This window comes from Ooceraea biroi, chromosome 9 (assembly GCF_003672135.1).
Source record: "Ooceraea biroi isolate clonal line C1 chromosome 9, Obir_v5.4, whole genome shotgun sequence".
NCBI lineage: Eukaryota > Metazoa > Arthropoda > Insecta > Hymenoptera > Formicidae > Ooceraea > Ooceraea biroi.
Window position 1 is genome coordinate 11,180,221 of NC_039514.1, and position 17,387 is coordinate 11,197,607.

Consider the following 17,387-nt stretch of genomic DNA (forward strand, 5'->3'; position numbering starts at 1 on the left):
ACATGTGATTGTGTAACTCTAGCGCGCATTTAATCATATAAATTAATATGTGACTATGTATATTATATTCTTACATATTACATGTGATATAAAATTTTTAATGCACGACAAATTAGACAAATATAGGCGTATATATATATGTGTATATATATATACACACACACACATGCGTAGACAGTTTATACTTTGAGCTTGCTTTGAGAACAGTTGCTCGCTTATTAAAATCTAGTTTGTCTTAACATAACTTTCTTATTGCATTTATTGGGTAAAAAGACACCAAGAGCAATATTAAATAATATTATTTATTGAAATAAATTGAAACAATCACAAGTTGCAAATAACACAAAATCTTTTTACATGATAACGGATAGGGAGAAAGGAGAAGATGGAACGATACCTTTGAACTCACCTCACAACACCGCGATCGCCAAGAAGATATATATTATATGATAATGAACATAACAATATCATCGGTTCCTGCAAAGAAATTAATAATTAGTTCCCACGATTGGCATCCACTTCCGCATGTATCTCCGAGAGAACTCTGTAATAAAAAAAGAACGTATATGCATATATACGTATATATACGTTTGCGATACTGGCCCGTCTTCCATTCCCAAGACTCGCATTAGCGTAAATTGCCTGTAAAAGAAAACGCAATATGATAATTGCTGCCCCTGTTGCTTTCCAATCCTGCTTATCGAAGAAACACAGAGCCACGAAATCAATTGTTTTAATCGAAAACTTACATCACGTATCCCAAATTATTTTACTCGATTTTTACGATAGAAAAATTTAAAGTACGTATAACACATATTAAAAGCAATATCTGAAAGTTTTATTATTCTTTCGTTGGAAATATGTAAATTTTTTAAAAATAATGGTATACGTATATATTATTTTTGCAGATGGCACATTGCGTGGCCTCCGATGTTACTTCGATCAAAATTATTTTTATACATGGCCGCTTGCGAGTTCCTCCACACACACACACACATGCGTCCCGATCCTGCTAACAAATATTAACAAATATAAAAAGTTGGGAGATGGGAAAGGCTTATTTAGGAATGGGTATAGGAGATTGCATTTTTGCATTTTTCTGATGCTTCGATGAAGCTTCTTGACGAGATAAAAGCTGCCCATTTCCACAAGCTTCTGTAACTAAGACACTACATGTTGTCTTGTGGATCAGTTGCATGGTTTGAAATCTGATTGCGTTGTCGGTAAATATTATTCTCATTTGTGCATAATCATCCTTTTTTACTTTCGCTTCGGTCTCCTCAAATAATTATCTTGACGGAATTCATGACACGCTCCAAGATATCTTCTTTCTTCCTTCTCCGTGTACTCCCATCATTATCGTATCCTTAAAATCAGTTGATCGTATTGTGTCTCTTTCCCGGGTTTCTCAATACGTCCCCATATGTTGCATCGTTTGTACACGTGCTCTTGAAAGTTTTATATATGCTTCGAATACTTTTGAATCATCTTCTTCAGTTTATCGCGGAGAAGTCATAAATCAGGAAATTACAATTGTTCATCGTCTCTTATTTCTCTTGCTTTTCTTTCTCTTTTGATCAATTCTTCCTTTATATATTATCTATCTCTTTTTCTCCAATCTCATAAGTCACTAGTAAATATTTAGAACATTGTTGATTTTCCGTTTCTTCCTACATAATCTGTCCAAATGTTATGTCTCCGTTATAAGTTATGATGCAGTTCCAATATAGAGTCATTATGCTTGTGAAAAGATATTAGATTTTGTGATATCACTTTTTTGAAAAAACTTTTTGTCAATTTCACGATGCAGATGATCATTCGTGTGGTAAGTTTACTTCTGGCTGGTTTCAATTTATCAGTGAATTAGTTGTGTAATTAATAAAAATTTTTTCGCCATGGACCACGACCTCTTGATCTGAATCCACCTCTTCCACCAGGTCTGTTATTCTTAAATCTACCGCGTCCTAAAAATCAAGTCAATTCAATAAATCAACAAATTAATAAATAATCGCGAGCAAATCTTTATCTCTTTACGTTTCAATATAGCAAATATTCTTTACCGTAATTTGATATGTTGGAGCTATATTTGCCACTCGGAGGTGTATATATTTCTCTTTTGCTGCTTCTATCTTCCTTCATACGTTTATTCGAACCATTGCCGTTTCCAAATGTAATTGGCGTGTGTCTCTTCTGAGCAGAGCTTTTCTCGTTCTAACACAGACAAAACAGATAAAATTGAAATAAAATACACAGTAAATACACATACGAAACATTTAATCTCTATAATAACAAAAAATTAATTACCTTTTTATCGTTAGAAGGCGTCTTCCATGAAAGATGTATTACACTCTTAAAACTAGGAGGCGAATGAAACAGATCTTTTATTAAGGTGTTGATATTGTTGGTTGTTTTTAATGCCACAACCTTCAACTGATTTTCCTCAGATTTCAATTCTTCCTCAGTCTTCCCGCTAATAGCTTCGCGCAGCTTCTTTATGTAACCTTGAATACCTCTTGCAAAGTACTGTAATCTTAATCGGAATTCCTTAAGCTGTTCCGGATCCTTTATCAGAAATTCAGGTGTCTGCTTGCACAATTTATGAAAGGCGTACATTAAACATTCCACATGACTAAACTGTAGCTTTGGTACATCAGTAACTTCCGCGACTGGGGGAAGCGGCATGTACGTCTAAAAAAACAACAAAATAAGTAAAAAGTAAGCTAGGAAAAAAATTTGTTCGATACAGTACACAAGCATGATAACGGAGGCAAATTACTTACGATAAGAGTGTTGTAAAGCTGTTGAACTTTTTCGTCAGGTTTTTCAATAGTCCCGCAAAACACAGCTAATTCAGCGAGCAATTTCAACAGTTCCAATTGAATATCCCTGCCATCCGGAGAAGTCATCAAGGAAAGATGTGGTAAGACTTGCACGCAAATGTACGAAACAAATTTCGATGAATCCGTCTGAGACTGAAAAGGATTCGGTAAAATATAAAACATTAAATATTATTTCAAAAAGGTAAAAAAAATATAACAAGACAAAAGATGTATGTACATACACTGAAAAATGGAAGAGCATGTTTGATGCATTGAACCAATCTATTCCACTGCTCAATGTTGGTGTGTTTAAAAGGTACGGATAATTCAGCTTGCTCTATCGTAATGTCGACCAATTCCTGTTGACCAGTCACAGTTGAACCCAATCTAGTCCACGCAAGAATGTCCATAATATTGTGAAATTCATCCGCAGTTACATCCTGCACGAACGAATACATTATTTGTTTGCAACTGGATATACGTACGCGCATTATTGTAGAAACTAATAGAAAATTATCGAAAACTGAAAATTACCTGCAAGACTTTTTTACATTCGGCGATCAGCAAATCCTCTGGTTCCTTCGTAATAACGTCGTGTCCTATCGCTTTAAGCTTAGTAGCTAGGAATTTTATGCAACGTTCCCTCGTGCCATCGTCGCCGTTAATAATCTGGCTGAAAAATCCATTTAAAGTGCCTGCAAGCGCAGAATTGTTTTAATTATGCGACACGTTGTGTAAATTTAATATAAATTAATCAACAAGTCTTAACATTATATCGCTATTAATTAATAATATTAATGATTTATTGAATTATACCTTTTGGATCACTTTTCATGAGTGACATAATACTGTTGTGTACAACCGCTAGTTCTGAAGAATCTTCAGCTTGCAATAACTGTGCCAAGATATCTGCAATTCTCGCCGTGTGTTCTTTATTGTCCTTACAAAGAGCCGGTAAATCCTTAATAGCTTGTTTACGAATCTGTAAAAAGTAATACATGTATGAGATCTATCTATGCTTGATATGAAAGCATTAAAAATCTTCTTTCCAGAATTACATGAAGAAAAGAGATAAAAAATCGATATTTAAACACTTACAGCCATGTCCTCATCTTCGCACAAGTCTAAATGGGCATCTATAGCCTGATCCGCTAGTGTTGGAAAGTGCTTGAAGAATCGCGCAATAAATTGCGATGCCAGCCGTTTCTCCTTGGGTGATCCCTTAACTGCCGTCAAGATTTCCAAGTATTCTTTTTGATGCTACAATATGTATACAAGTAACAATGTTATAAACAATAACGATTCACCTGTACGTGATAAAGTTTTCTCATCCATTGCTATAAAGTTAAAATAATTTCATCGCCTTAAACAAACTAAGATGTTGATATAAATTATCAGAAATTGTTTAAGAAATTCTTTAATAATCAGGAGTAAGCTGCTGCGACACAGTACTGTCCACATGTAACATGTTATCTTTATTCAACATTCAGGGAGCAATAAAGAATGACGCTCGCGTCGTTGCGAGCGCCAAGTGAAACAACACCATGCCCTTCTTTGAATGATTTTAGCCGTGCAACGTTTAGATATGTGAGGCGTAATAACATTGTTGCAACATTTTACGATATATTTCGCGCAGCGCAAGAGTACTTTTGCACAAACAATACTTATTAACAAAACTAAACGTTAAACGTAGGGACGCGTGGGACGAACTCTTGTCGGCTATATTTAACCGAGTGATCAGTCGAGATAACCAATGCGGCACGTACCTGCCCCAACTTATCCTTAGCATCAGCAAGTATGCCGAAATTCTTGTACAACTTCTCAATACTGTCCGTGCTCATGATTAAATTCGCGCTTATTCAATTTCTGCGATCAGAAACGCAATGTACGCACAAAAATCACGAAATGGAGAATCTCTCAACCGGACACCAAACACGCCGAACATACAAGACGACGAAGAACGAAGATGGCGGCGCGGGGTGGCGCAGGGCTGCAAACCCGCACGGCCCGTATCAGACTATCGACTGCGAAGTCGACCGACCGCGACTGCCGACTCTCATCTAGCCAATCACGGCGAAGCGCCGACTGACTAGCCGACTCGCATTTACTAGATACTAGGGACATGTCATGTGCGCGATTGGCCGCGCGACAGGGCGTTGACATCAGTCGAAAGTGGTGATCGGAGGCGATGTGTTGATGTGCGTGTGGTGTTCGCCGACTTCGCGGCCGCGCGGTGTGCCCGTTTACAATAAGATCGAACTGGTTGTGAACTGATTGATTGAGCGGGAGACATGTCAATTAATCTGACGAAGAACAAAGATGCCTTAGTGGCCGCCTGGCACAGCGTGGTCGACGATAAATCGTCTACTAACTGGTAGGCGTGCGTCCAAGTTCCATCGCGTACCGACAATCCCGGCATACGCCGAACATGTCTTCGGCGTGCACACATACGCGCACCGTCGTTGACTCTGCCGGTCGTCACTTTTTGCCGGTGTCAATATCGAATTGCTGTGCATTCGTATGCATTTCTTGCGAGCTGCTTGGCTTGATGTAAACAGCGGACAGACGACAAGCGCTTCTGCTCTTATCGATTCTTATGACCAATCGTCGCATTTTAGCGATAGGAAATGACATTTCTTATTTTCTGATAGCTTATCAGATAAAAACATTGTATAATTTTGTCGTGACAGAATATTGAACGTTCATAAAATAGTGTATCTTTTGCTTCACATATACATGCTTGGTTTTTATGTGTTTTTTAGAATAAGTTAGAAGAAATGCATCATTACGTTCTATGAAACACGTACAGTAGATAATTTATACACTGCCACGATTTATTTAGTTTGACGTAATTTAATTTGATGCGATTTATGCTAATAAGATTCCTAGGAATTTTGTAATGAGAAAGCTATAGTCGGTCATTCTAACACACTACGCAATTGATAATTAAAATGTATCTCTCTTGCGAGCAGGGCTGTGTTTGGCTACGAGGGGCAAACAAACAATTTAAAAGTAGTCGGCACGGGAAGCGGTGGTTTAGAAGAGATGATCGATCGATTGAGCAGCAGTCATATTATGTACGCGTTCTGCAAAGTTATCGATACTAAAACAAGTCTACCAAAATGCTTGCTCATAAACTGGGTAAGTGCAAAGAAAATTAAGATAATAAATTGATGTAAACCACCAATCACCATTTGACAGAATCATATGACTGCCTCTATACACTTTTTTATCAAGAAAAAGAGAAATATTCTTATGAATTTCCCTACAGCAAGGGGAAGGTGCTCCGATCGTTAGAAAAGGAACGTGCGCCAATCATATCAGAGATGTGGAGCGATTGTTGAAAGGAGCGCACATAACGATTACCGCACGCTCCGAAGATGACGTAGAGGTGGACGTGATTATGCAGAAGCTCGCCCGAGCAACAGCTTCCGCTTACAAGTTTGACGAACCTCGTGGTGAAAATGAGGGACACACGGGCCCCATTGGGACGACGTATCGCAGGTATACAGATTTCTGTTCCTCCTGTTCTATCCACGTCTTAATCACAATTCTTTGTAATGCAGTTCCTAATTAACGGATATTTTCACAGAGTGATCCCCGAGCAGGAGATAAACGCTATGGAAAGAGATCTGTTCTGGGAAAAGGAAGAGATGGAAGAGATGAAAAGGCTGGAGCAAGAGCGACTCCGCTGTGAACAGGAGCGACAGAAACTGGAACAGGAAACTAGAACCCGGGAGGAAAAGGAGGCGCAACTGCGAGAGCAACAGGTACATTACAATTCCATCATACTGTATATCGTATGTCTTTTTACGTAAAAGATGTACAGATATGTCACACACACACACACACACACACACACACACACACACACACGTTGCACGAAACTGCACGAGAAACGTTTCTTTCAGGTCACCGCCAAGGAAAACTCCATTGCGCGGCAGAAGCTGGCCGAACAGCGCGCCGAGGATGCGAACAACGTGCGCAATCAGCAATTAGCTGCTCAAACCTATAGCAGTGGCGACGCTGACGACGATCATAAATCGCGTAGCGAGGAACTGCGGAGACAAAGGAGTAAAGAAACGCAACAGCTGATCGCTCAACGGACGATAAACGCTCGCGCGGTGTTCGAGCAGAACTCGGCGGCCGGTCAGATGAAGACGAACTTGGGCCATCAGCAGTTCCTACCCAAGAAAAATCACGTGGAGTCCGTGAGGAAGGCATTGGAGGAGGCTCAGATAAAGGAACAACCCGAGGCGCAGTCGCACGAGGAAGCGCCGACCGAGACGAGAAGACCTGCGAGTGCGGAGACGGCCGTGACCTCCTCATCTGCAGTGCCTCAGTCGCAAAACAGCACTCAGGAATCGAAAATTACCGCTGTCAGTCCACAGACGCAGCCGGAACAGACGACGGAGACGAAGGAGCACGTCGCTGAGAACGAATTGTACAATCAGCTGGATGGCCCGTACCTATATTTCGATCCGAATAACGAAGGGATGAAAGCCAGGGCTCTGTACGATTATCAGGCGGCCGACGATACGGAAATCACTTTCGATCCTGGGGACGTAATCACGCACATAGACGCCATCGACGAGGGCTGGTGGCAGGGACTCGGACCCGACGGCACTTACGGGCTTTTCCCAGCTAATTACGTTGAAGTTATCGAGTATAATACGACATGATAAGAAAGTTACTTCCCCCCCGAAATCATCTGTTGAGCTCATTATTCTCTATCTTTCATAATTGTCTCCGTGAAACCGCTTGTATGAGAGAATTGATATCGGTGTGATCCCTGAATGTTATTACATTTTTAGGTATATAACGTTTTTAGGTATATATAACGTTGATGATGATAATTTTGAATGATAATTTTAAACGATGTTTTCGCGTAAGAAAAAAAATGTGTTTAGCATGTTCGTTCAATCGAAAAGCACGTTTCCGTAACACGTTTTACCGCCTTCCAGGTCACTGCTTAATCTTGATGCATTTATCCAAGAAGGGAGAATCAGTATGCGCAATTAATATTTCAATTAGTAAGAGTCACCGAGACCAATTGAGATGTTAAATCATACCTGGCGAAGTGTACGTCTTCCCAGCACCACGTGTCGTATAGATTTTTGTCAGTAACCAATAAGCAACTAGTATTATACAAATATATCTTTTTATAACGTCCTGCATCCAGAGGAGTGCCGATGTAACGATAAACCTAAAACTGCATCTTATAACATGAACGGAACTGTGTTACTATGGGGAACTGTAATAGCCACTTATTTAAGTATATATCGTTTTTTTAGAATGACGAGTATCTGTTACAGTTGACTAACGCAGGAATTTTAGCATTAAAGTACCCGCTTATATACAAGTTGTTTTCTCATTTTCTACATCACCTTTTAGATATTGGTGCTGTTATGTATGGTGCAAAAAAAAACAAACGAAGAAGAGGGGCACGAGAGTGTTAGTTATCGATGAATCGACAATTGACATGTTAAGTATGATAAATTATTTTATTGTACGAGAGCTAGAAATTTGTATAGATAGTAATGAGAGATAAAAAAAAGGTAGCATCACAATATTCATGTTACATAAATAAAATGAAGAAAATCATCTCCTGTAATTCTGATTCTGTCCACCACTTCCGCTACCCGCATGACTCAAAAAGGCTAAGTGACCCTTTGGACATTTGTTTGCATAGTGACCCTTCTGCCCGCACTTGTAGCACGTCACTTCCTCGAGCGGCTTCTGCGGCCCTCGCGGCGGCGGCGGTCCGTTGTGCATGTTCATGTGATGATGGGACGTGTGAGAATTGTTGTCAATCTCCTGCCTGACCTGAGCCTCTCGCACGTCAGGCGGCATCTTGTTGCAGTAAATCGCTTTGTGACCGCCCTCCCCACAAAAGTGGCAGGTAATCATGACTTTTTTGCCCTCTTTCGGTTGCATATCCTGCACGGCCGGTAATTCGAATCTCGGACTAAACACAGACATGCCAAATTGTAGAGTTACAAGTGAATTTCTTTCGTACAATAAACTTATGAATCTCGCGTGCATACTTACTGCATAAATTTGCAATTCGATCCCTCCGGACAAAAACCAGCTAGATAAGCCATGCAGAGAACACGTCTGACATGTCGATGTCGACACAAAGGACCGTGTCTACAAAATCCACGGTCGTACCATGGACAATCTCTGACTTTTGTCTCAGGGTCGATGTGCAGGAATGGACATTCCTTATTGTGACATGCATCTGTTAGAATTTATCTTGGATATCATTCAGTATAAATGTTATATAAGTAACATCTCAAATATAATTTTAAGTATTACCATCCCTTCGCTATGAGTATATATACGTTCATCACAAAACGCTTTTCGCACACTACATAGTACACATATGCCTGATAATGCAGCACTCACGTATTATGATAAAAATATTTATTTGAAAATGTATCAATGAATTTAAATATATGAGCGTGTTTCGTCAAGCGTATATTGTTTTTTTGTGCTACGAGAAATAGTATATTCAGAACTCCGGAACCGCTCACATGGTAAATATACACTCATGACTCAGAAGCTTGTTCAGCAGTGACATACTGGTGATCAGTTCCACCGTAGCAAAAGGATTCAATATTCACTTAGCTGTATGTTCTATAGTTCACAGGATATACTTACTAAATCTAGAATAAAAATAACATTCCGGCATTTTTGTCATATCATATTCATGTAAAAATTCACACTGATCACCCTTTTTGCAAAGACCCCTTAACCAGTGTTTGCATACTATTGTACGATCGCCACGAACATGCCGGAATGGACATGACGTTCCTTTAATGCAAGTTCCTCGTGGATAAAACTGACATACCGCGGCAATCGATTCTATAAATTAAAAAAAAAGATTATTACTCCGAAATTCTACTTACTAAAAATTATTGTCAAAGAGAAATCGATAGTATATTAGTTCACTCAGAATTATGCGATAATAAGAAAAAATGTTATATACTGTATTTATCTATATATTAAAATACGAGACACAGAAACAAATAAGTACGAAGTTATTCTACGCAAACTTAACCTAAACAAAGTACTGTACGAAGAAACACATAAAAAAAAACATACTGTCCATGCCGGTAAAAGGCAACGGAAGAGCCCCATATTGCTCATCAAGAGCAATCTCGATATCAAATCGCATGTGATCGACACTCGCCACTATGCACTCCATTGTCAATACAAAAATTTCGATAAACTATCCACAGGCACTCGAAACTCAACTTGCTTGAAAACACCAATGCACAAAGGCAGCCAACATTTACAGCAAGGAATGCGAAGTTGTTGACTCATGGCTGACAACTGCTTGGCTTCGCACAAAAATTCCTCTAATAACGAAAAACAAAAACGTATCTCAAAAAGTATACATATATTTTTATATATTGTACTATTTATACATATTGTGGGTTTTCCAGCAACGACATAGTGTATCATTCTATCTTCTTTCAATACTAGCGAACAACAAAGATAGAATGATACACTGTGTCGCACCGTGTCGTTGCTGGAAAACCATCATTGTATTATATAACTTCTTACTGATTCGTTTTGTCATCCATTAACATTTATTGCACATTAATCGATCATCATCTGTTCACTATTTTGATTATATTTCGAGATTTCACGTTTTGATACTTCTCAAACCGCATTCAGTCATGGCCGCGCCGCGACGAGCATAGGTTTGTATTCAAATCGCTCCACGTCTTCTGCGTTATTATCGTCTTATTATCATTAAAATCATTAAAAGAATCTCGCGCGCGAAACATTCTGACGTAAATAATTGCCACGTATGTATAGATCTCTCATAAATCATGTTTATATTACATTATCGTAATATTTTTCTATTTCGCTGACATTTCTAACGTTAACTGCAATATCTCGAACTTTGTTTCTACATTAAACGATCAAAATATAATGGTCGACGATGTACAATTGATTTGTATTTTATCGCCAATTTTGGTTAACAAATAAATTGAGTTATTATTGTATTTACTGGCGAATCAAAGTTGAATCCATTGAATTAATGATCAAGTACGTATCGATTATAATTATATTGTGTACTATTTGATTAATAATTGATAAATAAGCATTTAAAACACGGCCGATTAGGCTAACGTTTGGTCGCCATTTTGATTTGGCGGCTTTCCGCATTGAAAATATAAAATTAATTATCGATAATCAGTCATATTAGAATTATTAATACTTGCTTATTGATTTCATTTGACTGATATAACATTTTTCAAAGTACAGGTTTAATAGTTGATAATGTTATAAATACACTTTGTATAAATATAAATGTTACTATTTCGAAATTCTAAAAAGAGAGAAATAAATTCTAATTGAAGTTTATCTTATAATGTATAATCGAAAAGCAAAATTTATTTAGTTGAATATTAATATTATTTTATAACATTTTATGAGTGCAAACTTTTTTTAAATTTGAAAGTACAACATTTTATTTACGAATGAGTCGACTCTACAAGCCGACTTGATTAAAAAATATTGGTTACAATTAACAATGATCACGTATTATGTATCATTTACCCTGTGAGACCATGCATATATATATTTTAAAAAATACATAATTTAATATATGTTTCGCACGTATCAATGACAAGTGATAAATGAGAGTTTGTCATTTTATCACTGGCAATCGCTGGAAAACACGCGTCTATTGAAGATTTATTGAAGACCCAGTAGTAGCCGCGAGGTGCTGCCGCCTGACGGGGATATTACAGCTCCAGTACTACGTGACAGCGGGTTTCGTGTGGGAGAAGTGGGGGAGCGGCGCGAGGAAGAAAATGGCCGACGGGGCTACGGTAAAAGGGCAGGGACGTCGTGCGAGGTGCGCGCTGCGCGACACGGGATTGCCAGTTTCGCGATAGACCGCGCGAAAAAGGGCCGTCGGACATCCGTCGGGGAAGGCCTGTCGCCGTCACCCCGCGGTCGCGCGTCCCTCCGGGACATCGCACGGACAGGACTGGAGCCCGTCATAGCCGCCGTTCGTCGCCGCTGCCGCTATCACACCGCGGGTGCTTCGATTCGCAGTCATTTTAAAAAGAGCATTGTTCGCGGGCCGAGTGAAGGGCCGACGGAAGGGCTCGCCGAGAGGTAAACACGATCTCGTTACTGGCGCCTCCTCCTCCTTTTCTCCCGTGTGTGTCCGCCTTGTTGCGCCTCGCTTTCCCGTCGCGTTTCATTCCCGCGTTCTCGTCGCGTTGTTGGACGTGTGTGTGCCGTACGCGGTCCGTCCGTAGCGATCGCAATCGCGATCGTCGCGTCGCGCCGCGCGATCCGTCGTAACGTGCGATTTTCCGCGTGCGACGATTGATCGATCAGCAGGTTGCGGTCCTCGCGCACTCGTCGGGGCCACTTGTGGCCGTCCGTCCACGGCCGCTTTTTAAAGGGCGTGCTGCCGCCACTGCCACCGTCGCGTTTCTCGCTCTCGGCTCCGTGCGTCCGACGAGCATCTTTGTCCGCCGTGGTGTCACGTATATGCGGGGATTCCCGAGAGGAATCTCGAGCGACGAATGCGGTTTGCGTCGCGATTCTTCGCGAATCCACCTGTGTCGTGCCAACAGTCGAATCGCGACAGTCGCAATGAGATTTAAAGGGATCGATTTGTCAACAAGTCGATGAGAGTGCGCGCAGTCCCGGCACAGTACCACACGGATTCTCGCTTCGCTTGCGGAGCACCATTGCGATTTCCGTCGCGCGTCTCTCGCGGATGCCCCGATGTGCGTACGTCTGTCATTTTATTGCACGTAATTCGCTCCATTACACGTTGACGTGAAACGGAGCGTCCGTAATACCGTCTCGCTCTCTCTGAAAATGTTTCGTTGCTTGTCGAGAATATTTCTCCATCGCGATATAATGTTATATGACATAAAAAAGTCTAATGGAAATTAATCCCTCTAACAAGAAATATGTCGAATATTGGATCATTGAAATTATAAACGACGATTATTTTAGTCTCTCGATTGAGATCTTTTTGTGCATTGGAATTGTTTACAGATAAATCCAGCTTGCGCGAGCCGTATCGCAATTATTAAAACCGACAATGGCAGTTAGGTAGTTGTGGAAATTAACGTTGGACACTCGTAAACTTCAAGTATATTTTTATCCATTTGAAGATGTAAAGAAAACACAATCATAATGAAGCCACAGAAGAAGGCTGTTGTTGCCAGAAAGGCAACTAAAATGCCGACAGTCGCCAAGAAACGTCGCACATTTATAGAGAAGATTATGCCCGATGTGAAAAAGGAGAAGAAATCAAAGAAAAATGACAAACTGGAAGATTCAAAGAAAAAGATAGACAACGATAAGAAAAAATTAGAGAAAGAAGAGAAGAAAAAATTTGACGATAAAAAGAAAATGGAGGAAAAAAAGAAAGAGCGATCTGACAAAACAGATGAAAAGAAGAAGCAATTAAGCAAGGATCATGACAAAAAATCTGATAAAATCGATGAGAGAAAGGCAGATAAAGCAGACGATAAGGCAAATATCGAAGAAATGAATCAAGAAAGCGGGGACAAGAAAAAATTACAAAAATATGAAGAAAAGGCAAAACTAGATAAGCAATCTGTTGATAACAAGAAAAAAATTGAGAAAGAAGAAAAGAAGAAAAATGTAAAATTGGACGACATTGCAAGCATGGAAGATAATGTCAAATTTTTAAGTACAATGGATGATAAGGATGCGCTTGAAGAGAAGATCAATAACCTCTCTCCACTTATTAAAAAAAGAAGCAAAGATGAGAAAAAGAAAGATGTCAAGTTATTAAAATCTGATGTCAAGTCAGTGCAGAGGAATTCTACCGTAAAGGATAAAAAATCGGACCGTAAGAAAATTTCTGAGAAAGATCCGGCAAGCAATAAAATTTCTTCCGCTAAAACAAAAAAAGAATCTAAAGCAAAGCAAGGTCAGAAGAAGAGTATCGCGAGAAAAACAGTTTTAACGAAGAAACCTCATTTATCGGTGGTTAAAAGATTGGTAGACAAGAAGATTAGTTTAATCAAGCCAATAAAGGACGAAGAAATCAGCGAGGATGAGAACGCAGTCAAGAAAGCAAAGAAGAAGAGTAGCGGCATTGCCAAGAGTAAAGTCCTGCAGGAGAAGAAACCGAAGCTGGCCAAACACATGAAAGCCAAGTTGCCTCAGAAACACTCGAAGATTGGTGCTGTTCTAAAAAGAGAAGATAAGCTGAAAACTATAACGGAGAAAATTATGGCGAAGAAGAAAATTGAATTGAAGGTGCCTGAGGAAGTTCTAGCTGAACATAAAAAGATCGGGAACAGAGACGAAGTCTGTCAAGAGCCACAATTGAGTAACATCAAGAGCGAAATCGAAGAGGACAAAGATACGGACAAGAGCAAAGAGGAGAGCCCTCATCCGAAATTTCAGGATAGTAAAAAAACTGTGAAAAGCGGCAATAAAGTCAGTAGCAAGATTCCGAAGAAGACCGGGAAAATGGTAAAGGTACAAATGGAGAGCAATAATCAAACGTCAGCTTCATTTGAGGATGTATCCTCCGAGGAAACGAACAAACAGTCAAAAATGTCTGAGGATAGCATCAAGTCCGCGAATTCTAAGCAGGAACAGAGCGGCGCCGAGAATACGCTTGAGTTGAACCTAAAGGTTGAGGCGATAAATGGCGAAAGCGCTAGTGGCGTTACATCTCAATCTGACTCTGAGGGTGACTCGGACGACGACTACAAGAGAAGCAAGCAAAGGGGCACCAGGAACAAAGAACGGGCGAATTCACCGTCGGACGAGCGTGCGCGACGAATGCGACTTTTCGGCTTCTGGAGTGGACCAAAACGACACAGGGTCGCGTCATTGAATGCCTTGGCTAAAGTTCACTGCCTCTACGAAAACGAGACCGGCGGAGTCTACCTCGGCGGTTTCTGTAAGCCGAAACCCGAGAAGGAAAAGGAAAAACCGCGGAAAATGAAGGAGGAGAAAGAGGAGCAGCCGCGTAAGGAGAAGAAGATTGAGTGCAAGACGGAAGGGAATGTTTTGAAGAGGAAACTGAGGAATGTGCCAGGATTACGTGGCAAACATTGGGATATGTTGGAGAGCTCGTCGTCCTCGTCCTCGTCGGACGAGGATTGCGAGAAGGAGAAGAACGCTGAACCGAGCAAGAAAAAAATGACCAAAAGGAGGAGGAGAAACGAGGAAGTAATGGACCTGAAGGACATGGTTGTTTGCAAGAGGATGGCCAGTCTTAATGCCACTGCCATTTTGGCTGCTTCCTACTCCGATGAGAAAAATCGTTGTGGCAGCAGCAGTGATTCCTCCTCCAGCAGTGAGTCCAGTGAAGTAGAGATAATTAAAAGACGTAGACAAAATGACTCCGAGGTAGATAAGAAGAAGCCCCGACAAGGCTCTGATCCGGAGGAGGTTATTAAGCCATCCAAGAAAGTCGTCATCGTTAACCAGGACACGGACGTCACCATCACCGGTAATTAATCACGCGCGTGGCTTAAGTGTGAAAACTCCAACGCGATCTTCTTTATCATGATAACAAATTCTTTTCAAGGTGTTTACGTCAATCAAACCCGATCCACCCATCATGAGGGTTTCTGCAGTATTGCTGGTATGCAGTACAGAATCAGCTCCACCAGTCATACTCAAACTGCAGCTACCGCAGTGGCTACTGAGCTTCACGATCAGGTTTGTGCTTGACCAAAGATTGTCTCTTCGTAATCTGATGACATTTATTTCACGCGCTGCACGTTACATGCATTCAACTCGATCCTTTTTATTTTTTTTAATGTTATAAACTTGTTATATTATTATAAATGTCTTTTTCAAATCTGTAGAATTATTAAAATTGTTTATTATATTTTAAACATTTTCACACAATATATATACAAAAATCATAATTTTCTATTAAATTCTTTAATACAACTGTATATTTTTACGATACACATATTTTCTATTTAGCAAAAAATAGAACAGCCTTGCAAATCCTACACGCCGCTGGGTGCACTATCTTCTATGCAGCCGCCAGGCAGCCAGGGTACTCATCCTAATATGTCACCTCGCAGGCATTCAGCATTCTCAGCCCCTCATCAACACGGTGAGTCAAACGCAACTGCATGTTTATTAAATGCGTCAAATGACGCGGTTATTGAAATCTATTATAAATCGCGTACAGAGCACTCGGAAGCTACTATATCATGCTTCTACGTTCCATTCGGTTTATTATTTATTTATAGTATAAATCCGATGTGATTTAAACTGAATTTCCATGAGCCGCATCTTACGCTCTCACGTTATATTAATTTACTCGTCTGCTGCGGTAGCGTATATATTCGCGATTTAAATGAAGAATTAACGCGCTCGGAGTCGGAGCGAAGTCAAGCGAGCGAAGCATTATACGGCGCGAGAAAAAGGTTTCGCGTAAATCACGATAAGTTAGTCAGCGCGGCCGAATCTCTTACGATGGCCGGAGAGCTTAAAAAACAAATACGTTCCAGTCCCTTCCCGGAGTACGCCATTGCATCGTTCGAGCACGCTGAGCGTTATTATACCACTCGGCGATTTCCTCTTCCAACCCGTGGCGAGCGGGTTGGCTTTTCTCTTTGTTCCATTGACGCTTTCTCACCGCGTCTCGTTCTCTCATTCTTTATCCCACTCGATTCATCGCGAGGTATACACATTGCACGCAACCGAGGTACCGCGCAGCCCCGATGACAGCGTGCGAATACACGTGTACGCGCGCGGAAAACGCGCACGGTTCGCTTCGCGCCATTTTGCCGCTGCGGCTCGGATTCGAGAAGCCACCGCACCGTTCCGCAATGCGCACTTGCGTACATTGTATTGCTCTATCAATCTTGATAACTGGCGGAACTGCTGCCGTTTTAATACCGCTTCACAATTATTCCATGAAACTCTGACGTCCGAAGATACGTAAATATACGTGGGCACAGAATATGCTGCGTGACATATTGCGCGAGCAATGTTGAGTTTTATCGCTGCAAACTCTGTGTAGATTTTAGGGAAGATTGTGGGATTAAATTAAGCATAAAAAAAACGGAACTATTAGCAACATTTCAGAGTGTTGGAAGACAATGTAACGCTCTAAAGATCGTACTTTGAGACAAGGAGTATACTAAACTAGAAAACTTATTTCTAAAACGGAACTTTTTGAATTCGAGAAAATACACTTTCCCTGAGCACTCTAAAGATTAATTCAGGACCCGGGGATTTACGTGTAAATCGAACAAGCTTGTAGCTGGATTTGCATTACAAGAGGTTCCACGATCTTAACAATATATCTTCCTAACGTTCACATTGCGCGCGTAATCAAAGAAAACAACACCTCCGTCGTAACTTAGTTTGGAAATGCAACAAGTCTAATCCTTGCTTGGGCGGTAAGATGAAAGAGAACTCTAAATCTCTGAAATAGGAGGAAGAAGACGAGTTACATCGGAGAAGCGTGAAACAATCGAGCAAAGCCTTCGGCAAATATTTACGTATGAACGTAACGCTGACGTAAAAACGTTGAAATCCGCGCGATGCATCCCG

General features: G+C 40.5%; 4 protein-coding genes across 6 annotated transcripts in view; 2 read left to right on the forward strand and 2 right to left on the reverse strand.

Annotated features, from left to right (window-relative positions):
* Positions 1-285: 285 nt before the first annotated feature.
* On the reverse strand, positions 286-4,799 carry LOC105281588 (apoptosis inhibitor 5). Its single transcript, XM_011342898.3, has 9 exons — positions 4,586-4,799; positions 3,918-4,079; positions 3,636-3,801; positions 3,354-3,514; positions 3,062-3,259; positions 2,781-2,972; positions 2,305-2,688; positions 2,061-2,211; positions 286-1,964 (listed from the first exon to the last, which is right to left on the reverse strand). Exons 1-9 carry the CDS (start codon positions 4,658-4,660, stop codon positions 1,876-1,878), a joined length of 1,578 nt encoding a protein of 525 aa, XP_011341200.1. The 5' UTR covers positions 4,661-4,799; the 3' UTR covers positions 286-1,875.
* Positions 4,800-4,972: 173 nt separating this feature from the next.
* LOC105281583 (drebrin-like protein) lies at positions 4,973-8,178 on the forward strand. The gene is made up of 5 exons (XM_011342892.3): positions 4,973-5,193; positions 5,792-5,960; positions 6,091-6,323; positions 6,412-6,589; positions 6,731-8,178. Exons 1-5 carry the CDS (start codon positions 5,111-5,113, stop codon positions 7,499-7,501), a joined length of 1,434 nt encoding a protein of 477 aa, XP_011341194.1. The 5' UTR covers positions 4,973-5,110; the 3' UTR covers positions 7,502-8,178.
* Positions 8,094-10,029, reverse strand: LOC105281584 (cleavage and polyadenylation specificity factor subunit 4). The gene is made up of 4 exons (XM_011342893.3): positions 9,927-10,029; positions 9,483-9,686; positions 8,871-9,060; positions 8,094-8,787 (listed from the first exon to the last, which is right to left on the reverse strand). The coding sequence occupies exons 1-4, from the start codon at positions 10,027-10,029 to the stop codon at positions 8,421-8,423; spliced, it is 864 nt and encodes a 287-aa protein (XP_011341195.2). The 3' UTR covers positions 8,094-8,420.
* Positions 10,030-11,291: 1,262 nt separating this feature from the next.
* Positions 11,292-17,387, forward strand: part of LOC105281587 — a 103,771-nt gene continuing 97,675 nt past the window's right edge. Inside the window, exons 1-4 of one of the 3 annotated variants that reach the window (XM_011342895.3) lie at positions 11,292-11,963; positions 12,867-15,315; positions 15,394-15,527; positions 15,801-15,936. In XM_011342895.3, coding sequence (XP_011341197.1) covers positions 13,008-15,315; positions 15,394-15,527; positions 15,801-15,936 — 2,578 coding nt within the window. In that variant the 5' untranslated portion in view covers positions 11,292-11,963; positions 12,867-13,007. The other 2 variants (XM_011342897.2, XM_011342896.2) reach the window with 2 other exon arrangements.

Bases quoted from the DNA above. Each gene is read 5' to 3' on its own strand.
- LOC105281584 (XM_011342893.3), bottom strand. From the start codon at position 10,029: ATGGAGTGCATAGTGGCGAGTGTCGATCACATGCGATTTGATATCGAG. The intron at 9,687-9,926 runs GTATGTTTTTTT...TTTAATTTATAG, and splicing joins GCCTTTTACCGGCATGGACA to AATCGATTGCCGCGGTATGT. The intron at 8,788-8,870 runs GTAAGTATGCAC...GTCTGTGTTTAG, and splicing joins TCGAATTGCAAATTTATGCA to TCCGAGATTCGAATTACCGG.
- LOC105281583 (XM_011342892.3), top strand. From the start codon at position 5,111: ATGTCAATTAATCTGACGAAGAACAAAGATGCCTTAGTGGCCGCCTGG. The intron at 5,194-5,791 runs GTAGGCGTGCGT...TCTTGCGAGCAG, and splicing joins GATAAATCGTCTACTAACTG to GGCTGTGTTTGGCTACGAGG. The intron at 6,590-6,730 runs GTACATTACAAT...CGTTTCTTTCAG, and splicing joins CGCAACTGCGAGAGCAACAG to GTCACCGCCAAGGAAAACTC.
- LOC105281588 (XM_011342898.3), bottom strand. From the start codon at position 4,660: ATGAGCACGGACAGTATTGAGAAGTTGTACAAGAATTTCGGCATACTT. The intron at 2,973-3,061 runs GTATGTACATAC...AATCCTTTTCAG, and splicing joins ATGCTCTTCCATTTTTCAGT to TCTCAGACGGATTCATCGAA. The intron at 2,212-2,304 runs GTAATTAATTTT...TGTCTGTGTTAG, and splicing joins CGCCTTCTAACGATAAAAAG to AACGAGAAAAGCTCTGCTCA.